Source organism: Oncorhynchus mykiss, chromosome 5 (genome assembly GCF_057628025.1).
Source record: "Oncorhynchus mykiss isolate SJ-2025 chromosome 5, ASM5762802v1, whole genome shotgun sequence".
NCBI lineage: Eukaryota > Metazoa > Chordata > Actinopteri > Salmoniformes > Salmonidae > Oncorhynchus > Oncorhynchus mykiss.
In genome coordinates, this window is record NC_143026.1 from 38709531 (window position 1) to 38731113 (window position 21583).

Sequence of the window (21583 nt, forward strand, 5' to 3'; positions counted from 1 at the left end):
TAATTGGTCAAGTTGACAGATGCTCAGTTGAGTCAAATGTATTTTGAATAATGATAGTACCGTCACAATACACCAGCAGTCAACTTGACCACCAACTTCCCTTCTGTCCAGACCACCCAAATAACCACCTTTATTAGATTAAGCCGTCACTGACAGGGGACATTGTAGTTTGCAATTCAATCAATTATTGCCCTTCTCTCTATTTGTAGCCAACCCTCATTGTGTCTTGAACCCCTCTTCCCCGATCCTTTCACTTCCTTTCCGTTCCCTTTCTTTTCCTATCTTCCCTTATTTGATTTATTTAACAAACATAAACACTCCCTTTCTCTTTGACTCTCGTCCACCCGAGGAAAAGCCTATTCATTCTGTTCATCAAGACACATCCAGACATAATTCAAATGAAACCACATTGAAATGAATACAACTGGATAGTTTATGTTTAGTCAATAACAATACACTTTATTATTAAATTCGGTATGATATTCTGATCCAATGACCTTTGACCAAGGACCTTTGGTCGATGACCTTTTTGATCATTGACATTTTACATTACCCTTTATGTAGTATGATTGCTAGTAGGCCTATAGATGATTTGTGAAACATATCTATCTATAGGCTAGGCATAGGCAGGCAGTCATTTAATTGTCTATACGTTTTTCTTCCTTTACAATTGTACAGATATTCTTAGCAAGTGGGTACAAATGTAACCCTCTTGCAAGTAAAATGTACCAATTTGATTTTAACACTCTGGAACATTGTCGCGCTTACTGAAGTAACCGGGATTGCCCGCCTACCGTGGTATGGGCCAGTCAGATGAGATAGGGCGATGCGGAAGTCATAGTTCCGTTCACTTCAGTTCAGTCTGAAACTCGTGGTAGCGGCAGAACGGTCACACGCTTTCACACCTCAACACCTCGACCAAACCGGCTTTGCCTCATCCACGAAAAGGTGAGCACAAAACATACAGAGGGGGACAGACACATACATTGAATGGGAAAACTATTCGAAATAGATGGATAGGAAATTGTTAGGCTACTTTTATTTTTTGTTTAAAGGAGATACGAGCTAGTGTGCGTAGTCACACCCACCCACAAAACATTAGTGGTGGAGAATACTGTAGCCAAGTTTTTATTATATATTCATAAAAAGGTTTGTTTGAAGTAATGTTTCGTTTTATAGACAATTTTAAAGGTTGATATAACATGTTATAGTTATTGAGACACTGGTGGCACAAATACACTCACTGTCCTACAAAGAGAGCAAGAGATTTGAATGTGAATTTACTGTAGCCTAATACTCGGTGTACTATTATGTAGCCAAGTACAGCAATGTAGCCTAATACTTGGCAAGGAAAGGGAACATGTTGAGATCTGTGTGAAAAATTGTGAAAGGTATTTATTTCCTTTGCATTGTACCAGAATAGGGTGTAGGGTGTGTAAGACAGGCATGCATTGACATGAAGTTAACTTTGTTCAATATTACACTGTGCTTTGGGTACTACCAAGGCTCAGTTAAAAAAAATAAAAAACGTTGTCATGTGTCTCTAGTCCAGTTTGCATGACTGCTCTGTTGACATGAACTATAATTACAGGAGCTATTTTTAAATGTCTAATCAGTGAAGGTCAGAACTTTTGAAGCAGTTTTTTAAATTATTTTTTACATCAGGTGACAGGTGTACAGAGTAGACACATTTGTAACAATCGACAGGTATGTGTTTTTGTCATGAGCATTTCTAAACAGCCTTATGCTGGACAGAGGTTAAGCTGCTGTGGAGTTAGTTTAGAGGGAGTCTGTGTCTTGTACGGCTAACGTTTGTTTTGGACAAACTAAATAATCTACTTCTGTTTGCTAAGTGCCGACCGGCATTTCTGAGTGGATAGTGGCTTGTTTTTCATCACCCGAGGAAAACCTCATGTCCTGAAACTGCAGAAATTATCACAGGAACTTCTGAAGTTATGATGATAGTTTAGTGTGGCGTACTTAGAAAATAATCCATGCATCAACTGTGCAAACTGAACTGCAGACCTTGACCTATACCCACTATTGATTTGCACATTTGGAGAGGTTAGGAAGGAAGTCTGAGTTAAAGGTCACTCCCCATTGTTTCTGTTGTTTTGCTTCCTTAGTAAAGTGTCATAAAATTAGTAGCCACCCAATTTGTTGTACTCTGAAAACATGGTTAGTGCCAGATTGTCCTCTTGGTGAACTCTAGGTTGGTGCTGTTGGGCTTGTAATTTCCCCTGAGCCCTGGGTCACTTTGGAGAAGGGTGCCTATAATTATTACATCAGTATGCGTGTGTCTGAGGCTGGAGGGGCGTGTGTCCTGTTGTTCTCCAGGTGTGTGACCTCCCTCCCCTCCCCCTCCTTCTCCCTCCCCCTCCTTCTCCCTCATCTCCCCCTCCTTCTCCCTCATCTCCCCCTCCTTCTCCCTCATCTCCCCCTCCTTCTCCCTCATCTCCTTCTGTCCCACTGCTCTCCCCTCCTGGCTGCCAGTGATTCACCACTACCTGTGTTAGTCTGCCACACCTGCTCCAGGTGTGATCAGTCAGCCACATAAACAGTGGGCAAGAAGTCTGACTGAGGTAGGAGAGGGGAGGGGTGTACGGTAGAGGTCAGGTGACATGCCGGAGCAGGTGGTGCTCTGACCCTCAGGGGTTCACCATTTACTCCCCAGGCCACAGTGTGTAGGTATGACTGACGGCATGACTTACAGTACTGAAACATCATGTTTTGGATGACAAGGCAGTATTACTCATGAACTCCTCCCCAGCAGAACATTTGTTATCTCCCTTTTCAACTGAAATGAGTGTCCCTGTTGGATACGGATACAATTTATTGGCAATGTCTGTTTTAGAAGCTGTGGTGAATCATTGTGGTTCACATCATGCTCAACCTGTTATCTTCTATGGTGTTTACTGATGTCCCAGGAAACGGTGCTAAAAAAGCTAACATCTGTGCACGTTCCATAAGGAACCATGGGTGACAATACTTAGTCTGGAAGCAGAACCAAACCGACCTCACACTGACTTTATCTACAATAGTGGGTAATCTCACCTGCATAATGGGGCTAATTGACTAACTGCTCTTGCAACAGTGTTATGGTCTATACACTCAGTCTCATTTTGTTTTTGTGTCAATGTGTAACTTGTGTGATGGGCAGAGGTCATGTGTACACATTAACCTGCAACATGGTTTAAAGTGCACTAGATGTACACATGGGCATGTGTGGACCCGTACTCACAAAGCCCTTAGTCCAACCATTTGACAGCACTTTTTCCTTCACAGAGGTGTGTGTGTGTGTGTGGTAGAGAGATGCCTGAGTTCTCTCTTCACCAGTCAGAGTTTTGGCGATCTCCTTCAGAACCTCTTATTCCTTCCTGGACATGAAAACTCTGAGTCTGGACTTCTGCTAGCTCACTCACTCCTGTGTCACGTCTCAACTCACAATGATTTAGTTGTTCAATAATTATACTTCTGCTTATTTTCAATGGAAAGGGAATGTAAAAATAGGCAGTGTCAAAACCAATGAAATTCAACAGCGCATGAAAGGCTCAACTGCACCATACATGCCATAATGTGTGTCTGACGATTGGTATTGTCCGTTCAGGTAAAGCAACATGGGGGTGAGTCTGAGTCAGTAGGACACACTGTTAGTCCTGTCTTGTACCCCCCCCCTCCCCACCCTCAAAGTCCTACAGTATAGTACATTCTTGCCAGGTGGTTGACAAATGTGGCAGCACCAATCAGTCAAGCCCTCGGGGCTCCAGTGAAAGGCTCAGTCACTGGGTAGTGGTGTTGGATTGAGTTCCAACGTGTCCCTGGCCTTCCAGGGTGTGTCTCTGGCTCTGTCTGTTACTGCTGCTCTCTCCGCAACAGGCAGTGGCACCAGCCCAAGCACCAGCCTACAGTACTAAGCCCTATAGAGAGATCAGTCTGAAGATCTGACAGCATTTACACGGTTTTACACTGGGGATTCACTAGTTGATGGATATCGCTGGTAATCACAGTACAATACCTTAATCACCTCAGTTTAGCTTCAAATTCAGAGATGAGCTAGTGGGTAGAAAGGTGCTTTCTAGAACCTAAAAGGTTTCTTTGGCTGTCAAAATAAGATAACCCTTTGAAGAACCATTTTTGGTTCCAGGTAGAACCCTCTGTGGAAAGGGTTCTACATGGAACCAAAAAGGGGAAGAACTGTTTTGGAACTCTTTTTTTCCTAAGAGTGTATGAAACACTTAATAGAAAAAAAGATATATATTTTTTTAAGAACACCTAATTGGCCTATCAGTTGAAACATGTTAGAGACCTGGCGCTGTCGATTTTTATAACGAAGGGCATGAATTAAACAATATCTTCCTCTAGATTGTTTCTCTTTTTCTTTCATATCTCTTACTGAGTTTGTATGTTTACGGGTGGTCTGTCCTCACCATCTGTGTCTGGCCCTCTCGTCCCAGCTTACAATTACCTCATTCTGCCCCCTCCTCTCTCCTGTAACTATTCCCCAGGTCGTTGCTGTAAATGAGAACGTGTTCTCGGTCAATTTACCTGGTAAAATAACGCTTTTTACAGAAATATGTAACTTCCTGGGTGTGTCGTAGCCTGTTGTGTCAGTGAGGTGTGATGCTGCTGGCATGACTCCATATCTTTGTCCTGATCACTTTCACAAAGGACAGTTTTGATACAGGATATGGTAAGATTTGCCACAGAAATCTGAGATGTGACGTAAAAGTCATTATTATTGTGCGGAAAGATGATAAGAAGGATTAAAAAAAAAAAAAAAAGAAGATTGGGCCTTAACATAGTGGGGAAAGTTTTAGATGATATCTTATCAGGAGCCAATAGTCTTCCCCTCCACCCCCTGCCCTGGACCATGTTAAAGTAGGACAGTGTTAACAACTCAGTAGTGTGTTCAGTGAAGGGAGACTTTCTCAGTTCAAAGTGTTGTTTCCGTTCACTACAAACACAGCTGGATCCTCTCTCTTTTGCTTTTACGTGGGTATAGATTTTTGGCCTACCTCACAGTCCTCGCTGGTCTCGTGACCTATGTACCTCTCCTCTCCTGCCAGTGGCCTGCTCCTGTAGAGAGCTGGATCAAGAAGTAATAATTAGCTCAGTTCTACTGTCTGGAACATTGAGTGCTGTGCTATAATCTAGTCCACCTGGGCCTGTTCCACACTAACAATCGATGGAATACAAGAGGGTAGAGCCTACCAAGATGTTTTCTTGGGTCTGATTCAGATTTGTTTTTTTGGGGGGGGTAAGCAAAACCTACCGATACTGATTTATACCTGCCGATGTACTGTTTTACAGTGGGTAAGTTACAAAGTGTCATTTTCCCACACTGAATTCTCGTAAATTGCCATCCAAAAGAGCAGTTGTTAAAAGGATAATATCGGCAAACTGATATTTCGTTTGGGCTCTACAAGAGAGAGAGGTTAGAGTTATTTAGCCATCTATCTAGCCAGGTTTTGAGATGACATTTGTAGAATGACAAACAGTGGAAATTCATTCGATATAAGCTAGAATTGATAGTGGCTAGTTTTGGGGTTCCTCAGTAAACTGCTAGTCTGTAATCTATTGTTGAGGAGGAATGTTTGTTTGGGTTATGCTGGATCTACAAAGCACTCCACTTATCAGCAGTAGCCTTCCCAACTCAACTCCCACTCTTTAAATACTTGACTGCACACTACACTCCGTGTAAGCTGATGTACACGGTGGCACACACACACAAAGCTGAAATAGGCACAGCACTGTTGTGGGACGGTCAGTTTTCACCCGCTAATGATATTTAAGTTGTGGATTGATTTGTTCTTTGTGACCTCAGTAGGGAAGACACTTTTGTGAAATAAAACAAATCGGCTCTCATTTAATTTATTGTTGCTTTGAAGGTTATGTTGACACGTAAGGTTTTTTTTTTCTGGGTCTGTTTTGTTCTTATACTGAACAAAAATATAAATGCAACATGCGAGTTAGTTCATGTAGGCCTAATCTATGGATTTCACATGACTGGGTCAGGGCACAGCCATGGGAGGGCATAGGCCCACCCACTTGGGAGCCAGGTCCAGCCAATCAGAATGAGTTGTTCCCCACAAAGGATTTATTACAGGCAGAAATACTCCTCATTTTCATCAGTTGTCCGGGTGACATCCACGCAGTGAAGAATGTGGAAGTCCTGGGCTGCCGTGGTTACACGTTGTCTTCGATTGTGAGTCTGGTTGGATGTACTGATACATTCTCTAAAGCGACGTTGGAGGCAGCTTATGGTAGAGAAATGAACATTCAATTCTCTGGCAACAGAGATCTTTTTTTGTTTGTTCTGGAGATGAACTGAATATACTTCAAGATTACTCAAATCCAATTACATTACTGTGTAGTTTACCAATAAAATGGTCTGACGGTGATGTGGACATACTTGGTATACATATTCCAAAAGAAATCAATGATCTCACTCCAATAAATTTGAAGAAAAAGTTAGCAAAAATAGATAAGATCTTGCTACCATGGAAAAGACTACCTGTCTATTTGTGGAAAAATCGCCCTGATTAACTCTTTAGTCATATCAGTCTACCTATTTGCTTATGGTCTTGCCTACACCTAGTGACCTAAAATCAATAATCTAAAACAAGCCATAGGAAGTTGGTTGCAATTTCTGTTAAATCCACCAGAAAAATACAGAACAAATAATAGAACAAATATTGTTTTTAAACTCAAATATACTAATTGATAAAAAATATACACATTTTTCAATAAAATAAAAAAGGTATAACTAATGGAGTTGTCACACATGCAGTTAAAATATATAGAAATGTCTGCTGTACCCAAAATTTCAACCTAATAATTGCAGCATTACCACAAAAGTGGAAGGGGGAAGAACATTTTGAAAAATAAAGTGTACCAGTTTAATTTAAGCACCAAAAAATGTACAGCTGTGTTTTTTAACCTTTTTTATTTAACTAGGTAAGTCAGTTCAGAACAAATTCTTATTTTCATTGATGGCCTAGGAACAGTGGGTAAACTGCCTTGTTCAGGGGCAGGACGACAGATTTGTACCTTGTCAGCCCGGGGATTCCATCTTGCAACCTTTCGGTTACTAGTCCAACGCTCTAACCACTAGGCTACCTGCCGTCCCAAATGCCATATGGGGCGGCAGGTAGCCTGGCGGGTAGGAGTGTTGGGCCAGTAACCGAAAGATTGCAAGATGGAATCCCCGGGCTGACAAGGTACAAATCTGTCGTCCTGCCCCTGAACAAGGCAGTTAACCCACTGTTCCCTGGGCGCCAAAGACTTGGATGTGCGGAGGGCTGCCTTAATCGACATCTCTGATTCAGAGGGGTTGGGTTAAATGCGGAAGACACTTTTCAGTTGAATGCATTCAGTTCTACAACTGACTAGGTATCCTCCTTTCTCCATATAGATGGCAAAAGAGTTAGAAAGACACTTAAAGTCACAGTCAATCGATTTAATAATACTTTTAGCAAAAAGGTTTCTTTTAATTTAGAATCTGTAGGAACTATGAGAATAGAGAGGTTCAGAACTTGTGAAACAGCACAAATGTATGGCAAGTAGAAACCTAATATGGATGGTGTTAAGAGAGATGGGAGGGGTTGAAGGGAGGGACTAATAACAACAACTCATGTAAAATATACTGTCTCTAAAATGTACATAGGTTCAGAACTTTTTCTTTTTTCCTCATCAATACCCTATAATGATAAAGCAAAAACAGGTTTTTAGAAATGGTTTCACATTTGTTAAAAATAAAAAAAACAATATCACATTTATGTAAGTATTCAGACCCTTTACTCAGTTCTTTGCTGAAGCACCTTTTTGGTAGCGATTACAGCATCAAGTCTTTTTGGGTATGATGCTATATGCTTGGCACACCTGTATTTGGCGAGTTTCTCCCTTTCTTCTCTGCAGATCCTCTCAAGCTCTGTCAGGTGGATGGGGAGCGTTGCTGCACATCTATTTTCAAGTCTCTCCAGAGATGTTTGATCGGGTTCAAGTCCGGGCACTGGCTGGGCCACTCAAGGACATTCAGAGAATTGCCCCGAAGCCACTCCTGTGTTGTCTTGGCTGTGTGCTTAGGGTTGTTGTCTTGTTGGAAGGTGAACCTTCACCCCAATCTGAGGTCCTCAGCTCTCTGGAGCAGGTTTTCATCAAGGATTTCTCTATACTTTGCTCTGTTTGTCTTTGCCTCGATCCTGACTAGTCTCCCTGTCTATGCCGCTGAAAAACATCCCCACAGCATGATGCTGCCACCACCATGCTTCACTGTAGGGATGGTGCCAGGTTTCCTACAGACATGACGCTTGGCATTCAGGCCAAATAGTTCAATGTAGGTTTCATCAGACCAGAGAATCTTGTTTTTCATGGTCAGAGTCCTTTAGGTGCCTTTTGGCAAACTTCAAGTAGGCTGTCGTGCTTTTTACTGAGGAGTGGCTTCTGTCTGGCCAGCCTACTATAAAAGCCTGATTGGTGGGGTGCTGCAGAGATGGTTGTCTTTCTGGAAGTTTCTCCCATCTACACAGAGGAACTTTAGAGCTCTGTCAGAGTGACCATCAGGTTCTTGGTCACCTCTCTGACCAAGGCCCTTCTCCCCCTATTGCTCAGTTTGGCCAGGCATCCAGCTCTAGGAAAAGTATTGGTGGTTCCAAACATCTTCCATTTAAGAATGATGGAGGCCACTGTGTTCTTGGGGACCTTCAATGCTGTAGACATTTTTTTGGTACTCTTCCCCAGATCTGTGCCTCGACACAATCCTGTCTCGGAGCTCTACGGACAATTCCCTCAACCTAATGGTTTGGTTTTTTGCTCTGACATGCACTGTCAACTGTGGGACCTTGTATAGACAGGCATGTGCCTTTCCAAATCATGTCCAATCAATTGAATTTAGCACAGGTGGACTCCAAGTCATAGAAACATCTCAAGGATGATCAATGGAAACAGGATGCACCCAAGCTCAATTTTGAGTCTCATAGCAAAGGGTATGAATACTTATGTAAATAAGATTTTTCTGTGTTTTAGGTTTAATGAATTAGCAAAAATGTTTTAACCTGTTTTCACTTTGTCATTGTGTGTAATTTATTTTAGAATAAGGCTGTAATGTAACAAAATGTAGAAAAAGTCAAGGGGTCTGAATACTTTCCAAAGGCACTGACTTGTAAAATGGATTGTGTTCATAAAATGTATATAGTTTGTATAAGCTGGAAGTAGAAGCCTAAGTGTTCATTAGTTTACTCCAATTATGAGAGGGGTGGTATGGTTAGTGGAAAATAATAAACTAAAATATATTTTAAAAGGTTTGTGTGTGCGTACACAAAATATATGGGGGATTGGAAATGATACATATAATTATGGAAGTTCCAGTCTGCAATATTGAAGTTGGTCTACCCCACAAAAAAAACAACAAAAAAAACAAAACAAGAAAGGACAAAAAAAAAAATCTAAACTGTGTAGAAGTTATAATGGACGTACATTCATACAGTCTTGACGGTGTCCAGCTCCAGAATATTTTTTTTGCAAACTGACGGCAAAGAAATATAAAATTAATTCTGTGCTTCCCTCCGGACCTCATTGAAGACCGACTGCAGCCCCCGGGGCAAATTTAGTTTGACACCCCTGGTATAAAACGTGCTGGTCCATCTTTTCTCGAACAAAAATAAAACTTGAATGTGTCTGTCTCTCACAGAGGAAAATATGCTTCACTTCTCTGAATAGCGGTGTTGATTCTGGTTAAGCTGCAGCGTCAAGACTCGAGACCCATGTCCAAACGTTCATATCCACTGTCTCTGCAGATGGTTTGAAAGAAGAGGGTTAAAATGTCAACCCCTGTGTAGATCAGATTTATATCACCATGTGTTATCGTTAAGTACAAATGTAACTGACTAATAACAAGACTGTAATAAAGTAAGCCCTAACTTGTATCCCATCTGGCTTCCATGGAAACGGCTGAGTCAAGCATTACGGGACACTGCAGGTATTTGGAGCTTGACAGTCTTTTGTCTTATAGTGCTCCTATTCGGTGACCCACTGAACAGCTGAGACTCGTGGGTTTGCTGACATTTTATGTTTTTCATTCAATATTAAGATGTGACCATATTTCTCTATTGAGATTTATGTCAAATGTATGTGATTTGCTTATTTTTTTACATGTTATAAAAGTACATACTCATAGTTATGCTGCTTTAAAAGTTGATACAATTGTTATCCCACTCAGAAGACAAATAGGATAAAATGACCTATGAAAGATTGAGATTTTCACACTAGGGAGACAGCCCTTCTTTGTTTATGCCCATTCAGCATCGTTCACACCCTCTCAAGCTATATCCCCAACCCATCCATGTGAGTAAGCATGGCATTGTCCTCCAGAAAGCAGTCTCTACTTAAACCCAGCTAAATACAGGGCAGCAATGTTTTTGAGTTGCATCCACACTTGTTCAGTTGTGCATAGCTATACTGTATCTTTCCAAATATCCGGGGTGGAGGTCGACCGAGTATGATTTTTCAACGCCGATACCGATTTATTGGAGGACCAAAAAAGCCGATACCGATTTTTAAATACAGTGCCTTGCGAAAGTATTCGGCCCCCTTGAACTTTGCGACCTTTTGCCACATTACAGGCTTCAAACATAAAGATATAAAACTGTATTTTTTTGTGAAGAATCAACAACAAGTGGGACACAATCATGAAGTGGAACGACATTTATTGGATATTTCAAACTTTTTTAACAAATCAAAAACTGAAAAATTGGGCGTGCAAAATTATTCAGCCCCTTTTACTTTCAGTGCAGCAAACTCTCTCCAGAAGTTCAGTGAGGATCTCTGAATGATCCAATGTTGACCTAAATGACTAATGATGATAAATACAATCCACCTGTGTGTAATCAAGTCTCCGTATACGCACGGAAGTGCTGTTTGAATGATTGTTTACGCGCCTGCTTCTGCCTACCACCGCTCAGTCAGATACTTAGATACTTGTATGCTCAGTTAGATATGCAACACAGGACAAGCTAGATAATATCTAGTAATATCATCAACCATGTGTAGTTAACTAGTGATTATGATTGATTGTTTTTTATAAGATAAGTTTAATGCTAGCTAGCAACTTACCTTGGCTCACTGCATTCGCGTAACAGGCAGTCTCCTTGTGGAGTGCAACGAGAGAGAGGCATGTCGTTATTGCATTGGACTAGTTAAATGTAAGGTTGCAAGATTGGATCCCCCGAGCTGATAAGGTGAAAATCTGTCGTTCTGCCCCTGAACGAGGCAGTTAACCCACCGTTCCTAGGCCGTCATTGAAAATAAGAATGTTCTTAACTGTCTTGCCTAGATAAATAAAGGTATACAAATTAAATAAAAACAATTGGCGCCCAGAAATACCGATTTCCGATTATGAAAACTTGAAATCGGCCCTAATTAATCGGCCATTCCGATTAATCGGTCGACCTCTAATCCGGGGTAGAAAAGATGATCTACTGTATATACTGACTAGGGAAAATCTCATTCTGTTATTATAGAAGCCTGTGACATGAGTCCCGTTTGGTATGTCACCTCTCATTTCCAACCAAATCCATTATCTCAGCTAATCATGACTAGCCAGGAAGAATCCTGTCTTTCTCCCTGTATGGCTGTGCTTTCTCCACTTGGCTAAACTCATAATAAAAATGTGTGTTCATATTTACAGATCCCATACATGTTTAATTAAGGCACATGAAAGTTCACATGTTCAAGAAGGCATTGAAAAAAATAATACATATTAAAAATATATATTTAAATGGCCCTACTGTGGCGCAGGAACTAGCGTCAAACGCCTCATCCTGTAACCAATCACACATTGCAGATGGGATAACTTTTGGAGTGCTGTGTCTTCTGTATAACCCATAAAGGTCCTGATTTTATTCATGTTTTGTCTGCTTTTTTTTGTTTTTGTTTCTGCAGGAGAATCATGAGCAGCAACTACAGTGTCTCCCTGGTTGGCCCCGCCCCCTGGGGCTTCAGACTGCAGGGAGGAAAGGACTTCTGTCTGCCCCTCACTATCTCACGGGTGAGTCTCTCATATGTTTTATTTATATTTTGTTGGGGGGGTGACAGAACGTGTGTGTGTATACCCGCTCAGTGTGAGCTTGTGCAGGGCTCTAAATTTAAAAAATTAATAATTGAGGTCACTTAAACATTTCCTACATTTTTTTTGTCCATGAAATTGATCAGAAATACATTGTAGACATTGTTAATATTGTAAATGATTATTGTAACGAATTGGCAGATTTTTAATGGAATATCTACATAGGCATACAGAGGCCCATTATTGGCAACCATCACTCCTGTGTTCCAATGGCACAGTGGATTAGCTAATCCAAGTTTATAATTTAAAAGGCTAATTGATGATTAGAAAACCCTTTAGCAATTATGTTAGCACAGCTGAAAACTGTTCTGATTTTAAAGAAGCAATAAAACATGGCATCTTTAGACAAGTTGAGTATCTGGAGCATCAGCATTTGTGGGTTCGATTACAGGCTCAAAATGGCCAGAAACAAATAACTTTCTTCTGAATCTCATCAGCCTATTCTTCTTCTGAGAAATGAAGGCTATTCCATGAGATAAATTGGCAAGAAACTGAAGATCTTGTACAATGCTTTGTATTACTCCCTTCACAGAACAGTGCAAACTGGCTCTAACCAGAATAGAAAGAGGAGTGGGAGGCTCTGGTGCACAACTGAGCAAGAGGACAAGTACAATAGTGTCTAGTTTGAGAAACAGATGCGTCACAAGTCTTCAAATTCCAGCTTTATTAAATAGTAACTGCAAAACACCAGTCTCAACGTCAGCAGTGAAGAGTCGACTCCGGGAAGATCTGTGTGATAAGGTTGCACTGTAGCGTTGTTTGAGTGCCCTAGAGAAACAAGTGAGTACAGATCCGTTAGCATTATGGTTGAACCATTTCTACAGTGAAAATGGCTTACTTCTAGTCCAACCAGGTCCAAATCTCTGACCCATATTACCAGCACATCATTTTTACCTGCCGGGACTGCATTTTACATTCATAAAGCAATGTTGTGGACCGTTCTAAAACTACCATTGACGTCGCTAACCATTTGTTTACACTTTGTTCAGTCATGTTACCTCATTGGCTAGCTAGCTAACAACCTGGTAACTTTAGCAGTGTATCCAAACATGTGGGGACACAGAAAGAAAGGAAAAGGGATGGCTTTTTCAGAAGATCAATGATCGCATAAATAAATGAATGACCAATCTCTTGCATGTCTCATCACATACCTGACCCTTTTTAAAGAGTGTACACTTTATGTAATGCATCTTAATTGGAAAAGTGTGTTTATGCAATGTAGAAACTCAATGTTCCACAAATGTCATTTCAATGAAAGGTATTCATCTCAATGTTAGCTTTTATAATAAAGTAATGCATGAAGTGGAACATATTAGTTTTTAGGGCACAGAATTTATATAGGCCCAATATAGGCTGTAAAAATCTTATTTCCTGGTGCTCCTAACTTTAAGTTGGGTGCACCAGCACTACCAATTATTTATTTATTTTTTCAATTTAGAGCCCTGCACAAGCTCACACTCAGACAAGTGTCCTCTCAGCCACGACACTCACCTCACAGGAATGGCATTAATGCTCACTATGCCATCTGGCTCCAGAGTGATGAAAGAGCCTGTGCTGTAGATCCAGTATGTGCCACTCACTGCTGCTTTCAACCACACAACCTCTCTTCTGACGGCTTTAACTGCAAAGGCACCTCTGACATTTTAATGGCCTCTGTAAATCTCCCTCTGTCTCTATCTTTGTGCCTCATGCCATTTTTATCTGACATATCCAAATAGCAACCATTGTATTCACATATTTCTAGAACTTTCCACAATTTCTGTGAAGAGTATAGACTTTGCTCTACCAATCGGCATGCCATTTGATATTCTGTCAGTCAGTCTGAGAAAGTGCTGGCTCTTACCTCTGTGTCTCTGGCTTTGACACAGTGGGGCTGTCTTCCTTGTCACAGAGCAATAGATTAATCTGTCTACGAATGCCAGAGACTCCTCTGAGTTCTCTGGAACCCTGCAGAGAAGCAGTGGTTGTGTAATATCTGTCTGGGGCACCGTACGTTAGGCTGATGTCTGGCACTGGCTGGGTTCTGCCGGGTCTGGCCTGGTCTGGGGCTCGGCTGAGGGGCCTAGGCTGATATCTGGGACAGGAGAGGATCCGTACGGTGGCAGGTAGTTTTTCATATCATCATACTGTCCTTCTCGCATCACGGTATTTGTTACTGTCTTCATACACCAGGGGATGCTAAAAACAAAAGCCCATTGGGTGTCTCTTACCAGAATGCTAACATAATTAGCACAAACTAATAGCAGATTTCAATAGAGGCTGCTAGATAAACATGCTAATGAGGTCAAACAAAAATAAATTAATTGCAAAGATGTTAAAACCAGCTCATAAAGTTATACAAGTATAGGTAGTAGCTACCTAATTTTTTGTTGTGCGTTTTGACATTTATAAGCAAATGTGAAAGAGACATTGTGCAAAATAAAACGGTTCTGACTCATGCTTGTCTGAAGGAAGAACAGTACTGGCTATGGAGCAGCATGTGTACACGCTGTGGATCTGTGTGCAGCTGTACAAATAACCCTTCCAAAGAGCTTTGACTTCTCAAACACGGCTCCCGAGTGGTGCAGCTTTCTAAAGCCTCTTGTACTGAGATGCAGTGCGTCACTACAGTTCCTGGTTCGATTGGTTCGGGTTTGACCATGGGTAGGCTGTCTTTGTAAATAAGAATTTGTTCTTAATTGACTTGCCTAGTTAAATAAAGGTTAAAAAAAATGTAAGAAAAAAACCTAAAAGATAAAACTATATGATGCCCTGTCTCCTTATTAATTCAACCACTTACTTAGAAAACTAGCAAGTTAAATCAAATACACCAGCTCCTGCTTTCTTCCGTGCTATTTACACACACAACTCAACTGTTCTGGGGAACTAAGGTAAGATTCATAATGTTAAATAATTTGACGGGTGAAATGAAAATGCAATCCGCTTTATCTCCCAAGGTATTGCTTTATCTCCCAAGGTATTGCTTTATCTCCCAAGGTATTGCTTTATCTCCCAAGGTATTGCTTTATCTCCCAAGGTATTGCTTTATCTCCCAAGGTATTGCGTTTATCTCCCAAGGTATTGCGTTTATCTCCCAAGGTATTGCGTTTATCTCCCAAGGTATTGCGTTTATCTCCCAAGGTATTGGGTTTATCTCCCAAGGTATTGCGTTTATCTCCCAAGGTATTGCGTTTATCTCCCAAGGTATTGCGTTTATCTCCCAAGGTATTGCGTTTATCTCCCAAGGTATTGCGTTTATCTCCCAAGGTATTGCACAAGTTGAATGCACGTATTAAAAAGTAGCTTCAAATATTTATTGAAAAAACTTCAAATAAATCGTTTGGAAGGTATTGAAAAACCATCCCTTGGCTTTTTCCAAATACCCCCTTATATGGTATATACGGTATACCGCCCAAGCCTAGTGGCAGACCTGCTGTGTGATGAATGGCTCTGCTGCTGATAAATGGTTCTGAATCACCACAGGTACACACGGTTTGTGTTGCTGCTGTGAAAAGGAGGATGGGACTCTCACTAACACTAATTATCACTTGATAGTGACTTTGCTTGGCTAATAGACAAGCCACTCTCGTCAGTGTATGACTCCAGTTAACCATTTTATACTGCTATTGCATTGGTGAATGTCTGAAGTGCCTTTGTCAATAGCAAAGCAGTATTTTGCTCTTGTACAGTATTTGCTCAGTCCCTCAGCCTTGTTACCAGTTTTGATGTAGCTCCATGTTTGTTTAGGAGATTTGCACTTCCCTGTTTTTGAAAGTGAAATTGGTAAGTGATGCTGGGGCCAGTTTCCTTATTTTCTCAGTGGAAGGAATCCCAGTATAGATGTAAAACAAAAGATATGAACTATGAAACTAAATGTGGTCGTAGCCATGTTTATCAGTTCAGGTCTGTAGAGTTACATTTCATATCTGGACATGCAACTGCTAAGACATTTTAATACATTTTGAAATGCAATATTCTGTTTTCAGAAAGTTGAATTTGGTATTGAAGGACGAATCACAAATCCCAATAATATCCCTGTATTTACAGTAAGACACTCAACAGTAAAGGGATGATATCTGAGCCACAAATTAGGTTTGTTTATGGAATTTTCAGTTCTTGAGCGCTTTAAATATTTATTACAGCACACATTTGAATAAATCAAGTGGGAAGAAATCCTCTGAGAAGGTGTCTGGCCAAGTTACATATCACCTCAAAGATTGATACACACTCAAATCTAAAATGTCAGCTTTGAGCTTGGTGGTTTGGCAGCATTGGGTTAATCTCACTTTGGGAATTGTCCAAGTGTCTTAGGATACTGCTTTGTGCAAACCACAGTCTGAACCGAGCGTCTGAATATGAAAACAGATAAATCATCCACTTCACAGACAACTCCGTAAATGTACATACAATGAAGTTATATGTCCCGTAGCGAATGTATGGCTGGGTCTGTTGGGCATGCATTTCTCAGACAGAATTTTATACTAATATATATTTCCTGAAGCTGGAATCCATAGCAGGATATTACAAAAAAAAACAAAGACGTTACTTCAAACAAGAACAGTTTTTTTTTTTTTTTTTTTTTTTTTTTTTCTTCCCTTGAACATCATTACACCAGCAGAGTATGTACTCCACATTTCCTTTTTTACGCTGCGGGATGCTCATCTCTTCTGTTAAACCCCCCCCCCCCCCACAAAAAAACAACAATAACAAATGCAACTGTTGGTGCTGCTTCCCCTTTTGTGGATCTCAGCTTTAAAGGTAATGCCAATTCATAAAGAATTTAAACCACAGTAAATGATTTCATTACTCTGAGAAGCACGTTGTGGGAGAGGCATTTTGTTTTGAGAGAAATACAGACAGTACTCTACTGTACGTTTACATCTTGAGGCATTTTGCATTATGGTATACATACAGTGCTGTGGGAATAGACCGATCCATTGTAGAGAATTGAAGAGGCTATAATCACAGGGGGGTGGTAGTGGCCTGGCCACCCATACAGATATACACACTGTATTTCTCAGTGTCTGTAAAAGGCTTTGTTTTCACCCATGGCCCAAACCACACACCTACTAGCCCTGTAGCTGTGTTCAGCTGGCTGGGGTAGCTCAGTTGTCAGCGTCCGTAGGCCCAGTGGAAACTGTCTGTACTGTTCTGATCTCTTTACATGGCAGGAGATAACGCGAGGAGAGTTATGGAAACCATCACTCTGTATCCACCCAGGGGGAACAACACAACACTGAACAACACAACATAACCTGCTCAGCCACAGCCCCAATCAACAAAAAACACCATACTATAGTTCATCTCTACACTACAAGTACACACCATATGTTATACTTCTCCCTTTGCAGACTTTGTTTTTTAATGTGCACTAGATTTAAACTATATTTACTTAGATGCTGTAAACTGTCTGACGTCTTTACAAGGCATCAGGGCGGTCAGTATCGGTCACATGTCTCAGATGGCCTGTCTAGCTGACCGGCTGAGTGGTCTCCCTGATGGGCCTTAAGTGGGACCTGAGACTGGCTGCTCTTCTCCTGGGGTATTTATAGTCTTATAAACGTTTCCTGAGGGCAGTTCTCGGGGCTTGTGTGAACACACAGCATCCTGACGTGTCTAACAGAATGTCCATGGCATGCTGAGTGCTAGCTATCTGTCCAGCTGGCATCAGTCATTTTAAGTGGTGTGGTGGGTGGCAGCGGTGCTTCCTGTGAAGTAGCCTCTGGACCAGGTCTCCCTGCCCTGTGTCATGTAGGCCAGTCCAGGGACACGTGGAAGGACACGGTCAGTCAGCTCAGTGACGCACCAGAGCTGCAGAGCGCCCACCACAGCACAGCCTTCTGGGAGGAAGAGGAGGTTATTTATACCCAGCACATTTATGCAGGGGAGCGAGGGGGGGAGACTGCTCTGGCGTGAAAGAAAAACGCAGCGTAGGAGAGGCCGACCCGGCACTAATAGTCTGGCTAAAAGTTTAATGATATAGGGGAAAGACGGAGGAGTATGAGCTGAGATGAGCTTTTTATTGTATGAAGGTCTATGAGAGTTGAATTACGCAAGGCTTATTTGATTGAATATATGTTTCGTAACATTTAGGCTGTTACAAATGTATAGTATAAGTTATGCTACTTGTCAAATTTATAAAAAACATACCTTATTTGCATAAGTATTCAGACCCTTCACTATGAGACTTGAAATTGAGCTCCGATTCATCCTGCTTTCATTGGTCACCCTTGATGTTTCTACAACTTGATTGTAGTCCACCTGTGGTAAATTCAATTGATTTGAAAAGGCACACCTTTCTACATAAGATCCCACAGAGCAAAAATCAAGCCATGAGGTCGAAGGAATTGTTCAGGGAGGTGACCAAGAACCCGATGGTCACTCTGACAGAGCTCTAAAGTTCCTCTGTGAACATGGGAGAAACTTCCAGAAGGACAACCATCTCTGCAGCACTCCACCAATCAGGCCTTTATGATCGGGTGGTCAGATGGAAGGCACTATTCAGTAGGCTGGGTTTCTGTACAGCACTTTGTGACATCAGCTGATGTAAGAAGGGCTTTATAAATACATTTGATTTGATGACAGCCCATTTGGAGTTTGCCAAAAGGCATCTAAAGACTCTCAGACAATGAGAAACAAGATTCTCTGCTCTGATGAATGCCAAGTGTCAGATCTGTAGGAAACCTGGCACCATCCCTACGGTGAAGCATGGTGGTGGCAACATCATGCTGTGGGGATGTTTTTCAGTGACTGGGACTGGGAGACTAGTAAGGATCAAGGCAAAGATGAACAGATCAAAGTACAGAGATCCTTGATGAAAACCTGCTCCAGAGTGCTCAGGACGTCTGACTGGAGCGAAGGTTCACCTTCCAACAGGACAACGACCAAGCACACAGCCAAGACCACACAGGAGTGGCTTCGGGGAAAGTCTCAATGTCCTTGAGTGGCCCAGCCAGAGACTGGACTTGAACCCTATCGAACATCTCTGGAGTGAGCTGAAAACAGCTGTGCATCAACAGTCCCCATCCGAACAGTCAGAGCTTGAGAGGATCTGCAGAGAAGAATGGGAGAAACTCTCAAAATACAGATGTGCCAAACTTGTAGCATCATACCCAAGAAGACTAGGTGCTGTAGTCGCTGCCAAAGTTGCTTCAACAAAGTACTGAGTAAAGGATCTGAATACTTATGTAAATGTTATTTTTTTAAAAATATAAATGATAAAAATGTTCTAAAACCCCATAATGACAAAGCAAAACTAGGTTATTGTGTGAGGGGAATTTTAGAATAAAGCTGTAATGTAACAAAATGTGAAAAAAGTAATGGGGTCTGAATACTTTCCGAAAGGCACTGTATGCTGCATGATTAACTGTCGATATACAGTTAAATCTACTGTCTGCAGTTATGCCACTGTTGATGTCATTGCTCTTTCCTGTTATTATGGGATCAAGGATTTCACAACCTACAATAGGCTAAAAATGGTTTGTGGAAGTCTGACTTTTTATGTGTTTTGGAGGAGGCATGTCATGCAGGCAATACATGAGGGAGAAATACAACTTTCATAGTTCCAGAGATTTTTTAACAACCATCCATTTGAAAATAAGTTGTTTTGAATTCTGCTGCATCTCCAGTATTGAATCTCCCAGAGACTCCAAGAGAAACATTTCGTTTTGATCTTGGCATGTGGACTTAGTGGAATGTTACTGTTTTAATAAACACAAAACAGACTCTCCTTCCCTATTCCATTAACCACAGTGGGTTTGGCAGTTGAATGTTTGAAATAACCTGCCTTATTTGTTACCTGGCTTACACACTAGAACCAGGTATTTTGTGTTTTCAGTGAAAACAATGTCTGATTTATGCTTTAGAGCCATGGAACCAGAACATGTTGTCTACTACAGTAAAGATAAAGTATGCCTCTGAAACACTACAGCATTCATACTGTTTCAGTGTCAAAGCCAGTGTTACAGTGCTGTGAATGCCAATAAAATCACCAAGTTCAGGCACTGTGAAATATGTATTTTTGTACTTCTGTGGGCCATTTATTATGTTAGCTTTTCCACAGGCTGTAAAAGTGGACCTCTTGTGACCGTCATTACCGTGACGAAAAGACTTGTTATGAGTCACTGGTGGTCAAAACAACACCGCACGATCGGTGAGCAAAGCGACAAACTGCTCTGTCATTTTTCCAGCGTGACCAGTGAACACTTCATTGGTCGGACAGTGACATTCCTGGGGCATATTTCTCCCATCACATGGCCAGCAGAGAGACGGCGATGGCATCACTGTATCATGTTTCCAGCCTTGCTTCCAGACGTTATGATCAGGAGGTATGGGCCCTGGGCTGTATGTGCTGGTCCACACTCAGTCCACTGACTGGAAATCCCATTCTGACAAAGAGCAGCGGCAGGCGCCAACATCCGCAGCTTGAGACTGCTGCTGTTTCTCTTGGAACGCGGGTGTGAAGTTGATACATAACATCCGTGCTCCAAACTCTGTAGGAGGGAGACAGCTTTCCTTTTGTGTCCCACAGCTGAAGATGGGTTTTAACTCAGACAGTGGCGTGTATTAGGGAAAGAAAGGCTTGATGATGAAGATTGGTTTAGCTGTCTTTGTATCCGCCTTATGTTGGCATTCTTCCTTCGAAGCAAAGGGAAAACTCACTTCGATACATCCCAGTCTTATTCGATGGAGACCAGAGCATGTGAGCAGAGTTGGGTGCTTGCTCAACACTTCGGCGCTCCTTGTGCCTTCCTACTGCTAAAAACAGTTGCCGCTCCAAATTCACTCCGTTTGAATTCAAATCCCAATTTAACCGACACCCATCTATTTTTGTGACTACCTGGAGCTACCAACTGTTTTTTTAAAGTATGGAAAAGTATTTGAATAAACATGAAACGGTGAATGTAAGAAGCGAACAATTTCAAACAGGCTACATGTCATATTAAACAGGATATAAACACTAAATAGGTCAGGAGCCAGACAAGGAGCCTAATATGGAACACAAATGAATTATTTAGGGTATATTATTTCAAGGCTATAGCCTGCAAAAAATGCACTCGCAAATGCTTCACAATGTGACTCAATAGGCTGGTAAGGATGTACAGCTCTCAACATTTTAAACATCATTTTGTTGTATTACATTATTATAGTCTATAAATTGTGCATATAGGCTGACTTACTTAGAATTAAATACAAATGAAATGAAACATGACTTGGTGCCTTTTTGAATTCATTTTTAGAAACACGAGTTTGGCCAGTCTGTGGTTTCAGGCTCATGCGATGATGTCTGGAGAGCTGGTCAGCAGTTGCGAATATCCTCTCTACACCTACAGAGCCACTGGGGATGCTTAACACCCTTTTGCCCACTCTTGCCAGGCTGGGGAGAGATGCAGAGTTGTTTTTTATTTTTCTATAGGTAGGCCTAAAGGTTTTTAGGCAAAATAACCCAATCAAATCGGAAAGCTCCTTGAACGTAGGAATATG

At 41.4% G+C, this 21583-nt stretch overlaps 1 protein-coding gene across 9 annotated transcripts in view; it reads left to right on the forward strand.

Annotated features, from left to right (window-relative positions):
- The first annotated feature begins 589 nt into the window (after positions 1 to 589).
- The window catches only part of pdlim5b (PDZ and LIM domain 5b), a 72372-nt gene continuing 51378 nt past the window's right edge, over positions 590 to 21583 (forward strand). For 7 of the 9 annotated variants that reach the window (XM_036977448.2, XM_090234776.1, XM_021602766.3 and 4 more), the window contains exons 1-2: positions 772 to 948; positions 11938 to 12043. In XM_036977448.2, the coding sequence (XP_036833343.2) occupies positions 11945 to 12043 (99 nt within the window). In that variant the 5' untranslated portion in view covers positions 772 to 948; positions 11938 to 11944. Of the gene's footprint in view, positions 949 to 11937; positions 12044 to 21583 lie in introns of all 9 variants that reach the window. The other 2 variants (XM_036977447.2, XM_021602764.3) reach the window with 2 other exon arrangements.